This window comes from Pongo pygmaeus, chromosome 13 (genome assembly GCF_028885625.2).
Source record: "Pongo pygmaeus isolate AG05252 chromosome 13, NHGRI_mPonPyg2-v2.0_pri, whole genome shotgun sequence".
Classification (NCBI taxonomy): domain Eukaryota; kingdom Metazoa; phylum Chordata; class Mammalia; order Primates; family Hominidae; genus Pongo; species Pongo pygmaeus.
In genome coordinates, this window is record NC_072386.2 from 59,071,065 (window position 1) to 59,096,378 (window position 25,314).

Consider the following 25,314-nt stretch of genomic DNA (forward strand, 5'->3'; position numbering starts at 1 on the left):
GAGCAGAACCATGATGCTCCTGGGGAAGCAAGGGAAGCTGTGCGCTATTCTAAAACAGAGCAAAAACCCAGAGGGCAGGACCACAGAGGCAAAGGCACAGAAAGAGGCAACCTGTAAAATGTTCTACCCACCAATAATTATGCCTTGGGAATTAATTATGACCCAAAAAATAAGAGGTAGGAAGAGTAAGGCAAGTCAATACCTATAATTCTACTCTAGAAATCTATTTCCTGTAACCTGGGGGGAAAATGGTCAACCAGTATTGAAGTGGCCAGATGCAGAATGCACACTTTGGATCCCTGTTCCTGAAAGTGTGGCCTGCAGACTAGTGATGCCATCCCTGCCACAAAGCCTGCCAAAAATGCAGAATCCCACCCTATACCTGCTGAATCAGACGTGCATTCTAACAAGATCCCCAGGTGATTCCAATCAGTTTGAGAAGCACTGATTCATCAGGATGAGAGTTGCTTGTCAAAGTCACTGCAAAGAGCATGGACGTACACTGAAACAAATTTGAACACAGCCTTGAAGTGGCCCAGACGCTGCTCTGCAGTGGCCCGAGGGGTGGGGGTAGGGCAGTGCGCACATCTGTCCAGGTGCAGGCAAAAACGGGTGTGTTTTCTAGAGAATTTTAAAAAGGTGATACAACCCACTGATGTCAGTCTGTATTTGGTACTGGTGATTCTGGCTGTTATCAGTGGTTACACCTCCCACCAGCCAGGGTGGTCCATGGACGGACCATCACATTTCCCCATTCAACAAGCAGTGCACTGTGGCAGGGAGGAAGTTTAGCTGTGCTCTAATCCGGGTCTGCCCTGCTAAGTACTTCTTCACTATGGGTGGCCACGAAAACACTGCTTTTCTTTCTCTTCATCTTCACCAGTTACATCTCTTTCATCACCACTCGGCCTTTTAATTTTCTGGTTCTATAGAGATTACATTCATAGACATCAAAGTTCAGCTCCTCTAACAATCCCTTTCCCCTTAGGAAACTGTGCAGACAGAGCTCCGTCTGTACTCCAGCAAGCTTTGCTTCCACCTTGATGCTGTGGCAGGTGCAGAGGGAGTCAGGCTGCCCTCATAGCCTCACTGCTTCCCCCCTCTTCTGGTCCCCACGCAGATGAGGAGGGAGGGATTCGCAGGAGGGTGGGGACTCACTGGCCAGCTGGGGGCCCTGGGCAAGTCTCCCGTGCCTTTAGAGTCTCTGATGGCCCATCTGTGCACCTAGCATCTGCTGTCCCCCTTGTGGACTGTCCCGAGGAGGAAAGGAGGCGACTCCAGGCCATGAGCTGGAGTCTTGAGGGCCTCAGGAAGCCCGGCTTGTTCCTGCCCAGGCCCCATCCCCACCTTTACTTAAGTCCTCCCCTTGTCTGAGTCTGTTCTTAGTCTGCCATGACAAAGTACCACAGACTAGGTGGCTTATAAACAACAGGCATTTATCCCTCACAGTTCTGGAGGCTGGAAGTCTGAGATCAGTGTACCAGCACTGTCAGGTTCTGGCAAGGGCCCCTTCTGAGTTGCAGATGGCCAACTTCTAGCATCTTCACATACCAAAAGAGAGCTCGCTGGGGTCCCTTTTTTAAGGGCACTAATCCCAACCATGAGGGCTCCACCCTCATGCTAATCACTTCCTAAAGGCTCCACCTCCAAATAACATCACATTGGGATTGGGGTTTCAATACGTATTTGGAGGGAACACAAATATTATTCAATACTTAACCTCCCATCCCCTCTCCTCCTCCCCAACCCTTCTAGACTCAGACCAACTCCCCACAAACCGTCCCTAACCAGCTTCCCTCTCTCATCGATTTCTCTCTCTTGCATCTGAACTCCTACACCACTCAGGCAGAGTTTCTCAACCTCAGCACTACCTACATTTGGGGCTGGATAATTGTGTGCTGTGGGGCTGTCCTGTGCATTGTAGGATGTTTGACAGTATCCCTGGCCTCTACCCACTGGATGCTGGCAGCACCTTCTCCTCCGTGACAACTGAAACAGTCTCCGTACATTTTGGGGGATGCAAGATCACCCCTGGCTGAGAAGTACTGCCCCATGGTCTGGCCTTGGGCCTAGCATTTCACCTGACACCCTCCCTGGGATGACTCTGTATTGGAGGCTGTATGACCATGGATGATTACATCATCTTGCTGTGCCTCAGCTTCCTAGCTTGTACAATGGGTACAACAATAGTACCTGCCCACAGAAATGCTGCCCCGAAGACTCAGCAAGTCAGTCCACACATATTCTCAGAGCACCCAGAGCACAGACACACAGCACTGAGCACTGTGAGCCATAAGTCCTTTCACTTCTCCTCAAACCGACCAAGCTCCCTGGGGGGCAGGGACTGTGTCCACGGGGCCCCTGGGTCCCACAGCCCCTCAGCAGTTCTCATGCATGCACCCAAGGTGTTTAATAAGCAACTTGCTCACTGGCAGGAGCGACTTGTGGTCCTGCCTCCCCAGCCCCACCCCCCGCTTGCCTCTCCATGCAATCACAGCAACACCAGACCAGCCTTTCTGGGCCAGGCTCAGGCCCCATCTCTCCCTGACTCAACACCAGCCCCTGTCCATCGATTCAAGCAGAAACCTCCAAATGCCACTTCCCTTTCTGCTACCTACCTAGGTTTTACTCCTTCAAGGTCAACTTTAAAATCACATAAAATGGTCCATCTAATAACTCGTAGCCTGTCACCTTTATGTTGACCGCAGAGCCCTTGCACGTCTCTAATTATCCTGCACATGCATACTGGCAAGCCAGCTTCCTCAGAGCGCAGCTCAGTGCCTCACAGAGGCCCAATTAAACCTGTCTGAATGAATATCCATGTTCAAAGTTGATTCTCTAATCTCATCTTTAATGTGTATTAAGCAAGAGGTAGAATTTATTTAAGTATAAGAAAAAGAAATTAAAGGAGGCCAAAGAGGACTATTTCTTTCCAGATGTGATTATCTTAACGTGAAATTAGAATTTAATCCATTTCATTAAAAACAAAAAGTCACAATCCATATGTCCTATACACTCACCTTCACCTTCCACCCCTACCCCCTTAGCTGAGGAGGCTGGCTTTGTGATTTTTCTTTTGCTCACAATGACTATTTGCATGAATTAATCCCCTTCCTTCTCCCTCTCTCTCACACAAGCACATACGCACACAGCTATATTCCAGCTAAGTCTTTCAGGAAACCCCTGCAGGACCCAAAAAAAGGTTGTGGAATCTCAGTCTACCTACAGTACCACAGCACTTGGTGCAAAGCTACTGGGGTCTACAGATGCCGTCAAGGAGGAGGAACATCCCGGTCACACTGGCCATGCATTCAGCAAGTCCCAATGTGCTCAAAAAACTCCATGTGAATGCTTCATGTCTAAAGAAAATCTCATTTCTTCTCAAGTATTCACATTTAATTTTCCTTTAAGTAGCTCTTCTTAGCTTTATAAGCATCAATTCAGGTTGAGCAGGAAGTATGCTCAGGTATGAAAAAGCTTCCATGGACTAGAAGAGAGTTTCCTCCTTCTTCTGGCAACAAGCACATGTGAATTGCTTTACCTGGGGTCTGAGGGAGGACAAACTCACCCGCATCATAGTCAGGGCCACTGGGAAGGAAAAAGCGCTCTCAGATTTGAAGCATTTCTGACATTTTTGACAGGGATGGTAAATCATGCCAAGTGTATCTGGCTGACTATAAGTGACTGTCTGGATTCCGAAGCTGAGGCCATTTCTGTTGAGGCTGAGTCTGGGCTTAGTGGGAGAGTGCTGTGATTGAATAGTGATGCCTGTGATGGACATGCTGCTATCAGAAAGTAGTGTAATGTGAACCAAATACACTTCCCCTGATCTAAATTGATTTCAGGGAAGAATCTGTAAACAGTAACTTGATGGTAAGCTTCCTGAGTGCAAGTCCACGCCTTTTGTGTTTGTGTCTTCCTTGGTGCCTGACACTTCGAATATGTTCATATACATTAATGACTGGATGGGGGTCACACTTCACATCACTTGAGGTTTACCACAGCAGCTGATTTTTCCCATATTCAGATACCTTAATAATGCTCTGGCAGGTGGACAGAGGCAGGCCCACCAGGCTGGTGCCATTAATGGACATGATCTGGTCACCGATATTCAGCTTCCCAGATTTCTCTGCAGGGCCACCATGCATCATGTTGGCAATGATCACGGTGGGGAGGATGGATCCCCAGCCAGACTCCACAATCACCACACCTAGGATTTCTCCTTTCTGCTTCTCTATGAAAACCTGGAAGGAGAAAAACATTTAGAAAGACTGCATCAGCGACCATCTGGGGTAGGTAGAAATCAAAGCCTCTCCCCCATTCCTGTCTCGCCTAAAGAAAGACACTTCCCTGGGGACACTAACCCAGATGAGTTCCTGTCTTCTCAGCATTCCGCATATTTGGAGTTTTTAAGAAATGAATTCACACAGGTCTACACTCTTTTGTAATTCACTCGTTTCACATAAGCAATCTTGCCTCAGCACACAACCATGAGGACCACCAGTTTTTTGTTTTTGTTTTTGTTTTAAATTTCTTCAGTCCTGTCCTCAGTGGCACGGGAAGAGGCTCTGTGGGTGGGTGGTGTGTTACGATTTCTAGAAATAGCTTTTCAAATTCCATGCGCAGGTTCCCTCTCCCACAGTGCTTCCCCAATTCGCTCCGACATTTAAGTTTCTTGAGTTAAAAATAAATAAACACACAGAAACACTTCTCTGCAAGGAGAAAGTTGAGAAAAAAGAAAAAGTGATGCTGAAGTTATCACAACCAAAAGGTTGGGTGTGCACACAGGAAGTGCATATCCTGGATACACAGACTTCACAACCTTCACTGGCAGGGCAGAGAAGACAGGAGTTGATGTTGGATACTTGCACTCTGGGGAGGCCTGCAGAGATGCCACTAAAAGGTACCGCACCTCTTGGAAGCATCCAACAGAATGTGTATGTGTATTTTTGCGGGGCTTGACAAAGTCCCCTTCACAGGTTGGTGTCTGCTTCCCCCAGCTGCTGAAGCTTACAGTCAGCCCCTTCCCTGGAGAACTGTCCTTAGCTGAAAGGGAGACACATTCTGTTAAGGTTGAATTGTGTCCCCCCAAAATTTGTATGTTGAATTACCAACCCCCAGTGCCTTTGACTTAGATTGTGACTTTATTTGGAGATAAGGTCTTAACAGAGGTAACCAATTTTAAATGAGGTGATTAATATAGGCTCTAATCCAATATTACTCGTGTCCTTATGTAAGAAGAGGAATGGTTGTCTGTCATGGGTATCAAAAAAAGAAGAGGAAATTTGGACATAGGGACATGCATGGAGAAAGGATGATGTGAAGACACAGGGTGAAGACAGCCATCTACAAGCCAAAGAGAGAGGCTTGGAACAGATTCTTCTCTCACGACCCTCAGAAAGAACCAATGCTACCAACACCTTGCTTTTGGACTTCTGGCCACAAGGTCTGTGAGACAATAGGTTTCTGTTGTTGAAGCCACCCAGTCCATGGTACTTTGTGACAACAGCCTAGCAAATTCATATACCCCCTGTCCAGCCTTGGCCAATGACCAGCATGGGGTACAAAGGCTTGCCAGCTCCCTCGCTCCAAGGTGAGACAAATCTGTCCTGCAATCTGTGCCATGGAGCTTCCCTCTGGGACAGAAGGAAACTCATGTCCAAGGGACCACACCCTTACTTGGTGTCCCACCACCAAGCTTCCCACATCCCTTCTGTTCTGAGGCACTCTCCCAACAAACCTCTGTGACAAGAATCCCTGCCTCAGGCTCTGCTTCTGGGGAATCTGACCTAAGATACCTAACAGACCCCAGTGGATCAAATAATCACTTTCTCATTAAAAGTTCTTTTTACCTATGGGATCAAGTCCAAACCCCTCATCTGGACTTGCAGGCCCTCCAGTTCTGACCCAGATCTCAGGCCCATCTATCTCCTTTCCTGTGCCTACCTCCTGCTCTAGCCAAACCGTACTTCCCCATTCCCTAGACAAATGTGGAGCTTTCTGACCTCCAGGCTTCCAACCATTCCATAGACCCCACCCTCGGCTTGCCCCTACAATCCCCAGATCACCAGACCAGCTTGGATAGCCTCATCTTCCTACAGGCATTCCTGAATAGCTCAGTTTGAAGCCACAGGCCATCCCCAGAGAAGGACAGCATCTCTTGTCTGAAACTTGAGATCTTCTCTGTTTGTCCAAGTGTAGTTGGTTTTGATTAGTGCCTGTATCTGGCACCATCATTTAACTTTTTCAGTGCCCTTACCTAGATTGCAGTGTTTATACAGGCAGAGTTCAGGTCCTATCTGCCTCTGGGACCCACCCAAAACTTAGCTCAGGATGACTGGGAGCAGAGGATGTGCTGCCTCTCTTTACACCTGTCCACAATAGCATTTCATGACAGGGCCCCAGAATGGGGAGCGAGAGATGGGGGTGAGCGACTTCATGATGTCCTGCCAATACGGCACTCCTCACCATTGATATCCCTTCACTTCTGTGGCAGGATGCCCCCCCTTTCCAAGCCCCTGCCCAGCTGACCCAGCCTGGAGAACAGCTTCAGGAAAGTACCCACATCTTTACAGTTTTCCGACTTGGAGAAGTGGATCAGGTCATCGTTGTACATGTCCTGGGTATTGAGCAGGTCACTATACTCCTTCTGGCTGAGATCTTCGGGGTTAATCCCATTGGCCCTGAGGAATTCCTGGTATGCCACGCTAAATGCCTGTCCGATGGACTGTGCAATCAGCTGAGCCTGGAACAGCAGCCAGAGAGGAAAGATGGTCAGCAGGGCAGTGCACCTGGTGAGCGGCCTGGCACACTTCCCACCTGAACAATGGCCCTCCTGGAATCTGAGGAAGCCTTAGACATCACGCCTGCTGGGCCAGTGGTTCTATGTGGGGCTACCAGTGCCCACCAGGGGCAATTTTCAGAAAGACTGGGGATGTTTTTGATTATGACAATGATCATAAGGGAGCTACCGGCATTCAGCAGACAGGAGTCAGAGATGCTGAATATCCTGCCATGCAAAAAACAGCTCGATACAGTGATGAGTCATTCTATACCCTGCACCATCTTCACAGATCCCACTGGACATTCATGTGCATGCAATACTTGTTTACAGTTACCTGAGTCCAGGATTCAACTCCAATTTATACATAAACACAAAGACTTTGTGTGGCTCTAATACACATCGAACATTTCAAGAATAATACCGTGTGAATTGCGAGATGATGTTATTTTGCTTCATTCAGTACTTCACCAGGAGGAAACTTCATGACTTTGGAAAATCAACATCAGTGCCGCTGTGATATCTGTGTTGCCGATAAATCACATCCCTATCAACCTGCACATGTGCTGTCGTGCATGGTGATTCTGCATGTGCTTGTAGATACATACATATTATTTAGCCCTCAATTTGAAACGTCAACTGGAAAGTTTACGATATCCCACTGCACACTGTGTTCTCCTACATCCAAGCTTAATCAAGTAGGTATAAGCAACTGACTACCTCATTATGCCTTTCAGAATGGTTGCGCCAGAGCATTTATTAATACATATTGTGATATTGTTTTATTTTAGTTTGCTTTCCACTTATCTTTCCTTTATATTATATTTATGGCCACAATTTGATTATTCTGTGAAAGATTTTTCAATAGGGGAGGTTATATTAGCTATGAATTTCATTTCAGGAGAGTAATGGGTCATTAATAAGATATTTATTGTAGAAAGGGAGTGTTGGGTCTAACAGAGTTGAGAACTCTGGTCCAACCCTGCATTTTCCAGTTGAGGAGATGGAGGCCCAGAGACACAAAGGAACCTCTCAAGGTCACACAGCTTACAGGAGGTGGCACTGGCTTCTACACTGGGTTTTGATAGCTTTTCCCTGCATTAATTAAGCAACATTACTAATCCAGACAGCCAAGAGCAACTGAGCACTTCTCATGTGGCTATGCTGCAGTAAATGCTATACAAGGACCATCACTGAATCTGCATATCAATTCCATGACAGCTATTAGTATGACTGGTCCACAATCCTTCACTTGGAATGCGAGAGGCTCTGCTTCAGAATTTAAAACTTCCAATTTTAGAAAGGTAGCAGGATGCAAATACTGTACATTGTGCCATAACCCCCTTAGGGTCTGGGGAAGTACACAGAGCACAGTAACATTTCTGTGGCAAAATCTGTAAGATTCATGGTAAGCTGGACAAATTCTATAAACAACCTGCCGGCAGGCAAGGCAGGTTTATCAGCCACCTGACTTCAAAAATCCTTTTTGTTTCTCAGAGCTTTCTAGACTTTGGAACTATGGATCTGTATTAGTGTCCCCACTGGGTAGAACAGGATATGGAGGTTGAGGGCTTAAACTGCACACTTCCTGAGAAGGGGCTAGGGGCTGAATCCAGAGCCCATCCTCCTGCCCACCACACCGGACGGCTTCTCTGTGAAATTCTGATGGGCAGAAAAACAAAGCCGAACCAGAAAACCTCCAGAGCAGTGTTTTGAAAACACAATTCTAACCTCCACTCCTCTTTCCCCACATTTCCTAAATGTTGGTAAAAACACCTTATTAACAGCAAAATGGGAACTTTCCGTGTGACTGGCTACGGGAAAAGAAGTACTTAAGTTTTCTCACTGTGAAAATCTGATGACTTTACAAATCACATCAAGAACTACCACCATTTACCTATTGTAAAACTGGAAGGAGTAAGGCATTGCTTTCGGCATCAGAGAGGTACATGTAGACAAACTGAAAAACATATACCTGGGAATGTGACCAGTCGACTTCCTGATCATCATTAGTGGATGCCCCTGGTGAATACACTGGCTACTGAGATTTACGGACCACTAGCCATGTGCCACACATCAGGCTTTAACTGCAATATCTATGAGAGTGCCACAGCAGCCTGGTGAGGGAGGTACTATTGTCCTGCAGAAGAAGAACTTGAGGCTTAGTGGCTGCACAGCTTGGAGGAAGGACTCAAGCCCAGCTTGCCCAGTTCTGGAGCCAGCACACTCTGGCCCTGCTCTAGTGAAAGCAAAGGGGTAAGATTCTCAGGTCCACTCTTGCCTACCTCTTGCTTCTCCAATCTTTCCTTTCTTCCCTGATGGATCCAAGGGTACCCCAAGGAGAAGAAACCCCTCCCTATGAGCTCCAGCCAGATGGAGGTAGCAGCGGGGCCTACAGGGACCCTCAATCCCTGTAACTTCATCTTTTCGCTGGTCTGCAGGACACAGGAGGCTTAAAAGTCCAAACTTTCACTCTCTTGGAACTTTCTGAGAACCTCCTAAAACTCATTTTCTCCCTGTTTGCATGTTGGCCTCAGCTTTACAGGAACAGTAGGGAGAATGGCAGGCAGAGGTATTTCAAGCTCTCTGTCCTCCCAGTGACCTTGTCCTGTGGCTGCTTTCTAGAGAACAAGACCAATAAAGGATGGTGACAGTAAGTGCTGGCATCTCCTCCTCTCTGTGCCCACAGCCACGACAGCTCTGGTTCCCCGGAGAAAAAAGCAGGATGGCTGCTGACACCTAACTTCCGAGAGGAAGGCAATTTCTGCAGCTAGACGAATGCTGTACTGGAGAAGAAGGGCCTCTTTGAAGGAACCAAGGCTACCAGACGCCATCTTCTCTTCCCAGATCAGGACTCCGTGCTCCATGTGAGAAACAGAGCCTATTCCTCTGTGTCAGGAGGAAAAATGAGCACAGTCAAAAGCAATGGCCCTCAGTGGGTGGGTGAGTTTTCTGCTATTAAAAATTACTATAGGGCTGTGGCCTCCCCTGGGAGGTGGCTTCTGAGGCCTGCTGAGGCCCAGGATGGTGGGGGGAGGTAGGGGAGCACCTGGGAGCAGCTCAGTTCAGGCTGCAGTTTGCAGCCTGGTGGCCTCACTAGCAGCTTGGGTTACAACCCTGAAAGTAGGCCAAATGACAGAATGGCTTCTGTTGTAAACAAATTTTCTCTGTTGACTGCATCACCCAGAGAAATGGAGCTTAGGAACCACTGGCCTTGTGCAAGGAAAAGGAGCTGGTTTTCCTAAGGACTGGGGTGGGCAGTACTCCTGCTGTTTGCTGGGGAGGGACAGGGATGCTAACTTTCCTGTAGCCCAGAGGATGGTCCTGGACCACAAAGAACTGTCCTCCCAAAATGCCCTCATGCTTGGACAGACCTGCTCAAACCCCTACAGGGGGTGCCAAATTCTTCCTACTCTTCACCTCATCCCAAAGTCTCTAATAGCTCGGCCTCCTTTCCCTTCCTCAAAGGGAAACGCAGCTAGCCCCTACCTCAGGGCCTTCGCATTTGCTCCTTCCTCATTCTCACTTTATTCAGGTCTCTGCTCCAAGGTCACCTCCTCAAGTGAGGGCTTTGTTGATCACCCTACCTGACATAGCCCCTGTCCCTCCATCTCCTGACCCTGTTTTATTAGTCTGTGGAGCACTCCCCACTACCCAATTTCACATTAAGTATATTTACCTATTGATTTTCTGTCTCCTTTCAGCCCTTGCGATAAGTACCCTGTCTGTTTTATTCAGCCTTATATCTCTAGTGCTGGAACAGTGCCTGACACACAGTACGTGCACAATAAATACACGCATCATGTATGATGAATTAGACTGAATCAGGTTCTGAGAAGTCAAGAGAACCTAACCCAAAAGGAGATCAAAGGAAGCAACCCTTACATCCTCAGACTCGAAGACGTGGCAGATCATCTTGTACTGCCTTTTCCCATCCTGGGATGGGTGGGACGCTTCCACGTTCTCCTGGGAGTTGGAGCGAGGCATCCGCCGGCGGGCCATCAGCACAACGATGTTCCCAATGTCCGCAATGTAGGAAATGGTCCTCAGAGGGTGGTCCATCATTGTCTCCTGGAGGCAGGAGGAGAGGGCGGGTAAGTCCAGCTCAGCATCTAATGACCTAAGAGAGCGCCTGCCACCCTACAGCCAGTCAAGTATGGTACACATGCAGGGCGGGCTCCAGGGCTCACTGCAAAGCCTATGCTGAGCGATCAACGGATACCCACCCAGGCCTGAGGGCATTTCCCTTGGCTAATCAAGAGCAGGAAATGATCTGTGGCAGGTGAAAAGAAATAAGAAATTCCAAACAGTAGAATCTCTTGTGGGGAAGTTTAAAAAAAAAAAAAAGACAAATCAAAATGGCAGGGCTGTTTCTGTTTTTGTGTGCGTGAATGTAAGAGAGATTTTAAACACAATTTCTTAAAAGACGAATTTGTTCACATTAATGAATTCTCTGATTAAAATTTCTGAAAATGCTAAACGTCATCCATGTCTTAGGGGTGTTTTTGGGCTTTAAGAAAGCAATCCCAAACCCCACCCAGCAGCAGGCACTGTGAACACCACCTTCTAGCTCACTGGGGCCCAGAATCTAGGGACAGCTGCTCTACAGACACATGCATCTCTGAGTTACGATGTCACTAAGCTTCACCCTGGGAAAGGTGGAAGCCAGCTGATACCTGTGTGTCGGCATTCAGCACTTTGATTCTCTGGGTAGAAATGAAGAGATCCACTTCAGTCATTGGCTGAGATTCGCCTTCAGGAGCCTGAGAAGAAAAAATGCACCAAGAGAAAGTTTGACCACACTACCCTGGCCCAGATGCAGAAGGAGTCAGGTTAGCTAACACAGAGGCACCAAGACACAGTCACCAGAACAGCAATACAGACTCTAGGGTTAAACTGCCAAAGCTGAAGTTACCACACAGAGGATGGACACATGGACAAGAGTTAGCACCTCTAGGTTACAGGGAAAAATGCGGAATCCCCTTTTCTTCCTCCCCTATAGAAGCAGTAACTCACTGCAGTAGACTTCACTCTTTGAACGATGATGGCAAGTGACCCTCTCTGTAAGGGTTTTGAAGCCCAACAGATTGAAAAAATAGGCTAAAAAACTCATACCAAAAGACCTTGGGGAAGTCACTTAGAATTTGCCACTGCTTGAGCTGATGGGAGACAATGTTTATAGCAGCTGCAAATGAAGCCATTTGGATGCAGTTCTGGTAAGAGGGTCTTTATGTTTACACACCACCCAACAACACAGAAGAAGTCCTGAAGCCACCCCATTAAGAAAGAGCCCCAGTGCCTCAATGTCCCAGGAGTAGTAGTTCATAAGCACCTAGAAGCTCCACAACCAAAAAGCGCAGTCTGGTTCATTTAGGGCTTAACTCTGTACATGTGTGGTTATTAGCGAGTTTTCTTTTTTGCATCCAGCAATCTGACAAATCCACAAATCAAGCATAACTATAATCGAACAGACTCAAGTCCCTGCCACATCGATGCTCCTGAATGTTTGGAACTTCCATACTACTATACGATTCATTTAGCATCTCCAATCTGCTCCCTGTCGTTCCTCTTAAGTGAAATGACTAATGAGCAACAGAAAACGGCCACCTTCGGCAACTGAGTTTTGAGAAACGCTGGCTTATGGGGCGGTTCAAAAAGAAATCTGAACAAAAACTTGCTGGATGCAGAAAACAAAAACACGAAAATATAAAAAGGTAAAACAGAAACGAATGAAAAGAACAGGCATAACACCAAGCTGATGAAGTTGTTTGTACTGCACCTTCTTCCTGCTTTTGGCTAATTTCTGGGCCATCTGCTTAGCATGGAACAAACAGAGACAGGAGAATAGTTAGAAAGAATTTGCAGAGACTCAAAGTCAAAAAGGGAATTGACAAACTAATACTGAATAGTGGCGTAAAGCGTTTCTGTGGGAGGAGGACCGGCTTTTAAAAATCCCAGTTTAAAGATAATCAATGTCGTAATTCAGAATTTAGTATGTGGGAAGTGGTGAAGTGAGACAAAGGAAATGTGCTGCAGTGCTTCTTATACTTAATTGCGACTGATCTTTCCAAATAACCAAGTTTTGGTTCTGTTAATTTTCTTTATTGTATGCCTGTTTTTCTATTTCACTGATTTCAGCATAGATCTTTATTTCCTTCTACTTTCTTTGGGTTTAATTTGCTGACTTCTCAGCTTCCTGAGATAAAAACTTAAATTATGGCTTTTCAAACTTTATTCTGATATGCAAAGCTATGAATCTCCCTCTAAGCATTGCTTTGGATGTATTCTACAAATTTTTGTGTTTCAATTTAATCATTGTTCCATTAAAATTTTTTTTTTCAAATTTCCACTGCAATTTCTTAGAACCTTTGATTATTTGGAATTGTATTATTTATTTTGATACATTTGGGAATTTTCTAGTTATCTTTTTTTTTTTTGAGATGGAGTTTTGCTCTTGTTGCCCAGGCTGGAGTGCAATGGTGTGATCTTGGCTCACCGCAACCTCTGCCTCCCAGGATCAAGAGATTCTCCTGCCTCAGCCTCCCAAGTAGCTGGGATTATAGGCATGCACCACCATGCCTGGCTAGTTTTTGTATTTTTTAGTAGAGATGGGGTTTCTCCATGTTGGCCAGCCTGGTCTCAAATGATCTCAGGTGATCCACCTGCCTCAGCCTCCCAAAGTGCTGGGATTACAGGCACGGGCCACCGCACCTGGCCTCTAGTTATCTTTTTCTACTGATTTTGGAATTAATTCCACTGTGGTCAGAGAACACAGTCTGTATGTCAATCTTCTGAAATATGCTGAGGCTTAGCTGTATGGTCCAGCACACGACTGACTTTGGTGGATGTGTCATGTGCACTTCAAAATATGCATTCCGTAGTTGTTAGGGACAGTGTTCGATCAATGACAATTAGGTCAATTAAGTTGGTTAAGAGTATTGTTCAAACCTTCTATGTACTTGCTAGTTCTTTAATCTCTTGTTCCATCATTTATTGAGTGTGTTAAAACCTCCAGCTGTTATATGGATTTGTCTGTGTATACTGATTCTGTCAATCTTTATCTTACAGCTATGTTATAAGGTGCACACACAGGTAGGATGGTATGCCTGCTTGGTAAATTGATCCTTTCATTGTTCTCCCTTTTTATCTCTAGTAATACTTCTTGCCTTAAATTTATGTAATATTAATGTAGTTTACACCTAACTAAAAATGGATGTACCATTCTCCCTTTTGCTCACAATTAAAAGACAGCATAGTTGATAAAAGCAGAGAGTGGGGCTGGGTTGTCTAAAACCAAGTCCTGGCTCTGCCACTTACTAGCTGTGTGACTTTGAGGCAAGCCACTGAACATCTCTGTGCCTCAGTTTCTTCATCTGTAAAGTGAAGATAAAAATAGTATCTGCCTCACAGGGATATTTTGAGGACAAAATGAATACATGCAAAGCTTTTCAAACAGCGCCTCATACATTCTAAGCACTATATTTGTGTTTGCTGTTATATGATTATAATTGACCTAGGTCATGATGCAATTTCTCGCCTTTTGCTAAGGCTTGCTATTTATACAGATCTTGTACAAATAATGGCGAGTCAATGGCCGAACTGCAGATGCTGTTGTGGTAATGGGAGTGGGGTGGAGGAAGAACTGCTCTCTCATATTCCTGGGTACTCACCTGGTAGAAAAGCTCCTCTGCTCTCAGCAGCACATCTCTGTTTCATTAGTGACTAAAATATGTTGCCTATACTATCTCATTGTAGAGAAACTGGATGAGTCAGCCATCCAGACACCACATAGCGAATCTCTGGTACACCCAGGAAACCAGGGCAACTGCACTCCCACACAGATGCCCTGCTGTTCTTACTGGTCGCCATGAGTTCACAGTGAATAGTCTGCTCTGAAAAAGTTTGAAGGTAGCAACTCTGTCATCCTGACTGCTGCACATTACAGGGGGAATAGTTCTGCATCTGAGAAGTGACCCTATGCTGATCTTATGCCATGCCACACCACGAGGATTCCCGCGTGGAACCCCAGAGTCTGGCCAGGGATGTTCGGACTGGCATCAGTTATAATCTGCATAACTGACAGCTGGGAGATCTTTAATGTTTGTTTTTGACCTCTCCTGAAATGATATGGCAGTAATATAGGAATTTCCATTACTTTGGATCCCAAACCCTAACAGCTGTTGGTCAAAATTCTTCAACTCTAGGGAACCGATTTGAAATAACTCTTTCAAAAGAAAATAGATTCCACCATCACTGGAGTACCCAAATTCTTTTATTTTTTTTTTTTTCTGGGATTGATGTTGAGGAAGAGGATCCAAAAGGCAAACTGAGTTTCATGAAAGGTATTCTGAAACTTTTTTTTTTTTTTTTTTTTGAGACAGAGTCTCGCTCTATTACCCAGGCTAGAGTGCAGTGGTGCCAACTCAGCTTACTGCAACCTCCGCCTCCCAGGTTCAAGCAATTCTCACGCCTCAGCCTCCTGAGTAGCTGGGATTACAGGCATGCGCCACCACACCCAGCTAATTTTTGTATTTTTAGTAGAGACGGGGTTTCACCATGTTGACCAGGCTGATTTCAAACTCCTGACCTCAGGTCATCCACCCGCCTTGGCCTCCCATAGTGCTGGGATTACAGGCGTGAGCCACCGCGCCTGGCCTGAAACAGTTTTTATGAAGTTAAAAATATTCTGTGGATTTAGAGTAATACCATCTTTAAATCACTCATGATATCCAAGTACCCTGCAACAAATTATAATTTAAAATTTAAATATAACATCACAGAAGATGGGAGAGTTGGAGCCAGAATGAGAAATTAGGGTAGCAGAAAGGGGTCCAAGAGAAACATAAGGCCAGCAGGCATTTTAAAGCCAGGAATGACAACATCTATTTAAACCCTCGTGTTTCATGGGATTGATCATGGTTTACCACATGGCGGGCTGTGGTGCAAATGACAAACTGCAGCACCACCCACCCACTTACTCCATCCACAATGTGTACTGAGTTTCTGCCGTTGTTAACACACTCTAGATTAGTCGTGCCAGGGATGCTCCTGACTGTTCTATCTTTTCTCTCCCCACTGACATTTACTGAGAACTTGCTATGTGCCAGAATCCTTCGAAGTATTTCACATACATCAGTGTAAAAGCTTACAAAACCCCTGTGAGCTACTACCCTGCTAGGTGGTAAGCCATGATCAATCCCATGAAACAAGAGGTTTAAGTAGATGTTGTCATTTCTGCCTACATTATGTTATCCTCATTTTTCAGAAGAGGGAAATGTGGCACAGAGAGGCTAATTAACTTGCCCCAGGTCACACAGCTGTGAAGTGGCAGAATAGAGATTCAAACTCTGGCAATCTCACTCCACTGTAAACCTCTAGTTGTGCAACTGGGGCAAGCCTGTCATCTGTAAACTTCTCCATTTGTCTATACCATGGGGTTAACAACACGTACCTCACAATGTTCTCTACCCCATCCATTTTGAGGAGCAAATGAGATTGAGATAATGCATGTGAAGGGCCTAATACTTTACTGATCATAGACTTCTTCAACTAAGCTGGGAAATGCTACAACTTAGGCAAAGCTATAATGATAGAAATTTTACTTCTACAATGAAATCATAATTTTGAGAAAATCATAAAAGAGTGAAAAAATCTAATCTTTGGGACAGGCTAGTTAAGATGAATATATGAATATTTGATAATGAATGCAGCTTGCCAAAATGCATGACCACAAGATACCTAAACACCATTTGTAACCTAATTGCATTAGCTTCACAAATATAGGAAGAATGGAGACACAAACACCACACTCTGGGTGGATGGACATGAAGCAGTCTCTGTGGTTCAGGTAGGGCTCAGCAGGCCACCCTATCTTCTGGTTGAAGAGCAGAGAATGAAGTGGGAATGAGAGTGGAAGGCAAGGTGGATATGCAGTGGAGAACAAGGAAGACAAGTGAGCTCATTGTGCTGGCTTCCAGTCTGGCTTTCTCTAGAAAGGGGGTAGGCATGAGTCCCACGTTGTTAGGGGAGAGATGTGTTTCTATCTAGGGCACATTAAAGACTGACAGCACATAGGACAAAACTCTCTCTAGAAGTTTCTCCCAAAACATGTTCCAGAGAATACTACCAATGACAGGTATCTATCAAATGGTGACAATTGCAGGTATCTATCACATGGTAACAATGTATATTGTGCTCAAATAAGTATGGGAGCTGCTAGTTAAAGTGAATGAAATCTTCTTAGTGCAGGACTTCTCAGAGCCTTTAAGAGGAAGAAACCTGTAGCAAATGTCCGAAAAGGAGATCTATTTTCTTGAGCTTATTTGCCAGTGGAACTCTATTAGTGACAAGCACTTAGCCTGACTAGAATGCTGCAGGGCACAGTGGGAGGAAAGATGCTTCACACACTGGCGGGTCCACCTTTCTCTAAGGCAGTGGTTCCCAAACGCTGGTGCAGAGCAGAATCTCCTGGAGGGTTTGTTAAAACACAGACTCCTGGGTGCCACCTTCTGAGTTTCTGACTCAGTAGGATTGGGGTTGGGCCTGAAAACTTGTACTTCTAATAAGTTCGTAGGCAATGCCGATGCTACTGGTCCAGGGATCATGCTTTGAGAACCAGGGCTCTAATGCAATCCCCTAAGGTATATGGGGGCTCTCTGGAAGGATATTACTTCTCAAAAATGATGACCAACAAAGGCAGAATGAACACATTAGGGAGGGACCAAAGACCAAAACAAAAAAAAATGTTTAATGACAGATGTCTTCTAATTCTGCTATTGTGCTCAGATACGTCATCTCTTAAGTTGTGGTAGATGGAAAAACCTTTAAATTTCAGAGCCCTCAGCTTACCTTCTATTATTGTTACCTAACATTCTTTTTGGCTTGTTTTTATTGCAAGTTTCTCAAGCTCAAGAACTGTGTATTGGTTAATTTTTATTCCTAAAGGGCCTATCACAGGAGTCTGCACAGCAACAGTTGGCATTTGGGGCCAAATTCCTTTGTTTCTTTTCACATTAAGTAGAAAATACCTGGCCAAACCGCAGCTCCAAATTCTCTCTCCATGTGGCAAATGAATCTTGTAAATTTTTTGTTAAATTAAGAAAACAGTAATTTTCAAAACCCCAAGTCCAAATCCAATGAGCAATGTTCAATTTTAGTATACAGTTGGTACTACATGAGTGGCAGACACCATAATCGACAAATGGAATAGAAATTAAAGACTACTTTGAAATGGAAACCTAAGCTTCAAGGTCAGCATCTGTTCAGAGACAAAACACCACGAATAACAGGGCGCATGGTGAGCAGTTCTCATTCACATCCAGCCACGTCCATCTGGTCAAACAAACAATGTAGGCAGAGGAAGAGAGGGACAAAATGGGGATCCCTGCAGGGAGTGAGGGAAGAAGGAGGAATCAGAAAACAAAGGAGGAAACTACCCCCACCTTTGTTTAGGTGAAAGTACCAAGCCAGAAATTACTAATCAGCTTGGGGTTAAGGACATTGCTAAATGGATTGCAAAATAAATCCACAGAGCTTTTCTTTCTCCTTCCTTCCCGGACGGACGCTATAAAGTCTGCAGCTTTGCTGTGCTCTACGTCCTTTCTGTCAAGGTGGCCTAGAATAACTTGTTCTGAAAGGTCAGTCTCTCTTTAGGAAACAGTGTGGCACCATCTTCCTTACAGAGCAGTGTCTCTCAAGCACATGTGGGCACCCGGTGCAAGCTCCTTCCACTTGCGCCCAGCCTGCTCAGGATCAACACTCTTTGCCCCCCAGCTTCCCTTTGCATTGATGAAGTCCGTGTATGCTCCCTGACACAGTCACTTTTTGGAGAGTGCTGACTTAAACAGGCATCTCCATTTACACTTGGAGAAGGCTTCTAGCTGGATATAACGTCAACCAATCTGATAAGCATTTTAATGGATGTAAAAGGAACATGAAGCAGAAAATATTTAATGACAGGCAACAGTTCCTTCCAATGCATAGATGCACATTGTAAAATGATACTTATAAGTTATAAATGAAATGTAACCATTTAATTTTACCACTGTATAATGAATTCCTCACGCCAGAGTAATTTGCTTGTAAAAATAAATCTATGTTTTCCAGATGCCTATTCTGCTCTAGGCAGGTCTAAAATGTATTTATAATCAGAAAGCCTCTATCTTGGTTGTTCTGATCAACAGAGCCATCTAATTTTTGACTCAAATGAACTGTGGAACTTCGGGATACCAATCCTTTGGAAGCTTTGAAGTAAAATCTCTGATTTCTTATGAGGCAGCTGGACTTTAAAGAAGGAATAACAACTCTATAGGACACCACTGTGGAAATAAAATGTAATTCACAATATAATTGGTACTGATGAGCTTTGGTACAGGGATGCTGTGTACCCCAAACATTGCTTTACGTTCAAGTGATGTGCCCCGTGCCTGCTTTTTCCCTGTAAGGCCATCTCAGCACTATCTAAGTGCCGTAAGAGGACTGGAAAGGCATAAATGTTCTATCTGTAGGAGTCCAAAGCTATCAGAGGGCTAATAAACAAGGTGTCCCCAATGAAACCTGAACCTTAAAATGTTTGAAACCTTGATGGATAGAACCTAGAAAAAACTAACCTCAAAGCAACATGCAGTTTTCAACCTCAGGAGTCTTCAGTACTCCTTTGGGGGCAGACTGCTGCTTTATTCTGGAAGATACGCCTGAACGGGCTCTGGTAGCATTCCTTGATAGGGGCTCTTTGGCATTTTGGTAGAGATAAAATCTTTGTTTTGTGGCTCTGCCCTGGGTGTTATAGGGTCTTGAGCACACCTGGCTCTGGCCCAGAAAATGCCCCCAGTCACGGTGACAAGCGGAGGTGCCCCCACTCATTTCCAAACATATCTTATGAAGGCAGTCCCTGTCTATCAGAGACCCCAAGTGAGGCACACCAGGCTTTTGTGCTTCCACCAAACCTGGGGAAGCTAACAGCACCATTCACCTGGAAGCCCTGGTGCCATATCTGGTAACCATGGGGCATGTGGAGTCAGAACTATGTCTCTATGTCTCTTTGATTTAAAGTTCTCTACTCTATACAAAATAGGATGTGACTGCACCTGAAAAGCAGCTTGCTCTCTCTCAGAGGCTTGTGGGTTGTTGTTTTGAATGCTGTGCCTGGAAGACAACTAAATTAAGATGGAGAAGACCTTGGGGAGACTTGCTGGCACAATGTCACTACTTCTTGGAAATGGGAAGACAGTGAAAGGGAACTAGGCCAAGCTTGGATGGGCAGCTCCCCAAGAACCTGGTGATGTTCTATCCATAGCATTGTTTAGTCTCAAAGTCCCAAAAGGTATGAAGGTCAGACTGTCTCCACGGAGTTGTCCTGTTGGGAGCCATGGGGAAAGACACATCTCTTTGGGTAGGGGGTGGGGGCTTCCCCTAAAAGTGGACCTTCCCACTGTCCATCATTCTGGGAGAGGCTAATTTTAGAAGAAGACAAACACCACAGAAATGGACCTTATGGCAGCAGGGCCTCTGAGGCACAGGCAAGGTTTGTGTGCCCCAGATGAAGTGACTGAGTGGATCCCTGACACATGAAAGGAACTAAAAGGTCCTGTCAGTAATCCTGACACTAGGTCTGGCCTAGCAGGGTTGTGACAACAGCCACTCTTGAGGCAGTTGCAAATCACTCCTCCCTGGTTTATAAAAACATCGTAGTCATGTCAAAAGTTACGGCATGGGCTTACTGTCCTAGGAGGAGTTAAGAGAAGGGCCAGCTCTGAGCTTGGGGGAGAAGCATTTCCTCCAAGTACAGAGAGGTGGTCAGATCAGTGGGTGACACACAGAGGCCCCAGCAGCAGGAGCGGCAGTGAGCAGCCTGAGGAGGAAGCCATGAGAGGGACGTGGGGCCATTCACACAGCATCCTGGGAACTGCAGGATAACTGGGCAGCTGAGGGCTTAGGGGCATCATATTTACGGTGTTGGTGATGGTATGAGCTGTTTACTGTTCACCACGTGGCAGAGTCTGGACACGGGACTATCATAAGAATCAGCTTGGGCATGAGGCCCAAACCAACTGCCTCTCCTCTGCAAGCACCTCTTGGAATTGCTGGTCACTTACTGTTCCTTTCTACCTCTCAGGCAGAAGGCAGTGGTCAGAGGTGTTCACATCTGCAGGCTTCCCCTGCACTCTGGTGGCACTCGGCCTCTGACACCGTCCTCTCCTCCTTGCGCACACCCCGCACACTCCCTGGCTTGCTTTGTCATTCCCTCATTCATGCTGCTGAGCTTGAGAACAAGGATCTCACTTTATCAGCTACTGTTTTTCCTCCCTGCCAAGACCCTGCACAGCTCTTCATGCCTAAGTGCTCAAGGAATAATTTTTTCTTTGATTGCAAGATTAAGGATTCTCAGTTACTGCGGTCTACCTGTCCCTCTTTCTCCTTCCACATTACCACACAAACACCAGGGTGCAACCTGGGAGTGTGTGAGAGAAGGTATGAAATATGGAATGGCTCCTTGAGGGAAGAATCCATTTTGACAGGTTGAAACTGGATAAAACAGACTCTTGCAAGTCCTAACCTATTCCAACTTGCTGGAAGTACCTGGTCCTGGACTTCTACCATGATGCTGTCCCTAGGGCTCTAGGTGACAATGGCCTCAAGGCTCGGGGAGGCTGCCCAGTGGTTCCAGGTGCTGGTGGCACAATGGCATGTGGATGACATGAACACACCTTAAGTGTTCCTGGAGTCCTGGTTTGCCCATGATTCTAGGTAGTTTTGGTATCGTGGTGGAGATTCTAGAGCTCTGCGTTGCTGCATTTATTCATGGGAATAAACCAGTTCTGGATGGTTCAAACTAGTTGTGAATGACTTAAACCAGATGAGAGTGGTTCCTCCTGGATCAAACAGGCTCGTTCCTTTTATGTCTTGATTAAACAGATTCAAACATGTTATGACTGGCCTCAAACTAGTTTAAACTGGATTAGCCTTGCACTGACCTTAGACTAGCCAGGTTTGATTTGATCAAAGGGTTCATTTTCCTTGAAGCAAGCCAGTTCAGTCTAGCTTGAACAGGATGGACTGGTTCAAAAGCAATGCCACCTAGTTTGAACCAACTCTGTAACATCAATGTTTGCCACTGACCTCCAGCTGTCAGTGGAAATCCAGTGGTACGCCTTGCACTTGAGACATAATACTCAAAATGGCATCCTTCCTCATTACATCAACTTTTCAAAGGTTGTGATCATAAGCACTTCTTCTCAAGACTGGCCATTTATAACAACCTAAATAGATCATGTTTGTATATAAAGACTCCAGTAGATTTTGGAAATTTTTGTTTTGTTAACAGGCACATGGATAAGCACTGCCTGTGTGATGTCATCTCAAACCACTCTCCTCTAAACTAAATGTGGAGTTGTGGCCAGTGCTGTAGACTGCTCAAGTGCCTACACCCGCCCACTGTCCCTGTTGGAGCACCCAGATGTCCTCACCTTGATCCTGCTTACGGCTTCCTGGGCCTGCATCATGCGCACGTTTTTGGAAGGAGTTTTGTCTGAGAGCAGCTGAGTGGAGCCAAGGTAATTGGCGGCAAAAATGATTCCATCGATCAAGTCTTCGGGGTCGCAGGGTCCCGGAACTGTAACACATAGAGCCACAGTGAGGGAAGCCATCCTGGGTTGGGGCCTGCCAACCCCCTCAATGGCACATCACCCCTCTCCCATGCCTCACTGCTGGCACAGGTGAGGCAGAGCCAACCTGCTCGTCTGAAGCATCTCTCTGTGTCTATCTGCACCCACACCTCATTTTCAAATAGAAGGCACAGTTTCTAGAATATTTTGCTTCTCTAAAACCATTTACTATGGAAAGTGATACAAATATTTACTTAAACATGGAACATAAAATTCAGCAATAAAGGATATTGTTTCTCCTGTTAGACTGTGAGCTCTTAGGGGACAAGGACCATGTCACATTCACCTCTGACTCTCTTGTCTTACTGCCACCCAGGTGGTATCAACTAGATATTTGCTGGATAAATGGTTAAATAACTAGATGGCTGTCTTTTTAGAAAAGCTTTTTACAGCAATTCCTATTACTTGCCCCCCCATTCATATCTCTTCCTCCATTTAATCCATAACGGAAGAAACAAATTTATAGATCAGAGAAATAGGATATCTGTTTCAGAATGTCTGGATTCCTGTAATGGCTTCTGACCTCAATTGTGCAAGACAGATAACGTGACCTCAAAGCCACAGTCCCATGCTGTCAATCTTGTTCACTTACAGGTTATAATGTTCTTGGCCTGTGCCCACACACAGACCGATTCCAAGGAAAATCAAATTGTCTGTTCTATTTTACCAGCCTTTTAAGTCAAACCTGTTTTAAATATTTTAATTGGGGGCACCTGTTTCTAACCACAATTACTTGTAAACTCTAACTTGAAATGAAAACATGTCTGTGATTAATATATAACCGTATAACAGTCTACTTAAAAAGGCATTTTAATCTGCACTTGAAACATACGTATTTTCTTTTCTTTTTTTTTTTTTTGAGACAGGGTCTCACTCTCTTGCTAAGGCTGGAGTACAGTGGTGTGATCTCAGCTCACTGCAACCTCCACCTCCCAGGTTCAAGGGATCCTCCCACCTCAGCCTCCCAAGTGGCTGAAACTACAGGTACTACCATGTCCAACTAATTTTTGTAGTTTTTGTAGAGATGGGGTTTTTGCCATGTTGCCCAGGCTGGTCTTGGACTCCTGGGCTCAAGCAATTTGCCCGCCTCAGCCTCCCAAAGTGCTGAGATTACAGGCATGAACCATCATGCCTAGCCTTGTGTATTTTATTTGACCTGACTGGTACATCTGCGGAGACTAAAATATACATTTTAACCCACTGTTAAAACCTCAGGGTCTTAAATTAGATAACTTGTAATGGAAACAATTTGCTTTTTCCTCTTGGAAGGCTAATCTGAAATGCTTTTTATTTTTATCCTTAAACATCAAGCTCATCTTGAGTTTACACAGCTGCTTCCTGTGCTGAACTACTTATCAGAGTACAGATGTAAAATAATCTACTCATTTATCTAAAACTAAGGTGGTGCTTGAAACAAAGAAATTAAAAGTGTTTTAGGAAGGGCTTTCACAAAGCATCTATGTAGTAATTAAATAAGGAAGCCTGTTATTTGTCTTATTCTCCATTTTTATAAGCAAGACTTCGAGGCTAACACTGTGAGTGGTACACAGACAAATCTGCCTCCACTACATACCAGTAATTCACACTCTACTCAACAGCCACAGGGGCCCGCTCTGAATCTTTTATAGGTGTGAGATGGATTCGGGCTATATATGATATACAGTTTCAGCTGTATAGCAGGGAAGCATATAAAATAATATATGAACAGGTCTGAATCCACATTACACTTTATATAAAGTAAAAGATTGTCAGTTCTTCTATGATAAGTTCCTGGTGATGCACTTACAGTGTTATGGAAACATAATCATTATTGCCAAACAGATATGGAGAAGAAAGATCTCATCCGGGATATGAATTTTTAAAAGTCTTCCATCTATTTTTTAAAAACCAATGTTAAAAGAAAAACAAAAATTAACTACCTTCTCTACGGGACTTCTAACATCATATATTCTCTGATGTGGTGCTATTGGCGCTATTCACTGAGACGGTCCCTTTTTGACTACAGTAAGTGTGGGTATGGGGATATGTTTAAAAGCAATCCAAATTATATTTAAATGACTGTAGAAATGCCAAGCAGCCAAGACACACAAGTATCAGACCTAAACACATTTTGAGATATGGTCTTATGCCATTTATCCTTTCAGGAAATTGAATATAACTGAATATCACTGTCATCGCATCACACCCAGAAAAATAAAAGCCCCAATTTCATAAGTTCACTTTGGGCTCAGGGATAGTATATTCTTACAAAGTTAAAAAAAAAATAAACTCTTAATGATCCTATGTCAGAGAATTGCAGGTTTTCTTTTGGCCTGTCGGAACGTGGTTTCCCTTTAGTGCTGCCTTCGGATTGCTCTGTGGATGACGGAGCACACACGTGACATCCTCATACTCAGGCTAACGCTGAGCCTGAAAAATCTCTAGGCCTGGGGGATGAATATGAAGACGCGAGCTTTCAAACTTCAGAAAACTTCCCAGAATGCTCTCACAGAATTTCAGGGCCTCACAAAAACGATGCAAATAATTTACGATGATTCAAGAGAGAAACCTGAGTAACTAAACCAAAACTATGAGCTTGTCCTGGGCTTTGAGCCCAAGGGTTCATGAAGGTTTATGAGCCCTAGTAACACTTTCCCAGGCAGTGGAACACAATGACTGTTCACGCACAGGATCCAAAGTCCAGACACACCCTTAGAGAGATGTCTGGGCGTTCTCTGGCCTCCAGAAAAGCCTCCTTCAAGGAAATGGCGATGCACCCAGGTGGACCCTCAGCACCACCTCTAGCCCGAGAGTGAGTGCCTCTTTGTGAATGAGAAATGGTGCCTGATTTGGTGCCCCATTTGGATGGTACAATCTCCAGATGGAGTGCAG

At 45.1% G+C, this 25,314-nt stretch overlaps 1 protein-coding gene across 5 annotated transcripts in view; it reads right to left on the minus strand.

Annotated features, from left to right (window-relative positions):
- APBA1 (amyloid beta precursor protein binding family A member 1) overlaps positions 1-25,314 on the minus strand; it is a 229,209-nt gene that overhangs the window by 18,039 nt on the left and 185,856 nt on the right. For 3 of the 5 annotated variants that reach the window (XM_054502111.2, XM_054502113.2, XM_054502112.2), the window contains exons 5-10: positions 22,246-22,391; positions 12,561-12,596; positions 11,458-11,544; positions 10,667-10,852; positions 6,566-6,745; positions 4,032-4,244 (exon numbers count right to left, since the gene is read on the minus strand). In XM_054502111.2, the coding sequence (XP_054358086.1) occupies positions 4,032-4,244; positions 6,566-6,745; positions 10,667-10,852; positions 11,458-11,544; positions 12,561-12,596; positions 22,246-22,391 (848 nt within the window). The remainder of the gene's footprint in view (positions 1-4,031; positions 4,245-6,565; positions 6,746-10,666; positions 10,853-11,457; positions 11,545-12,560; positions 12,597-22,245; positions 22,392-25,314) is intronic. The other 2 variants (XM_054502114.1, XM_054502115.2) reach the window with 2 other exon arrangements.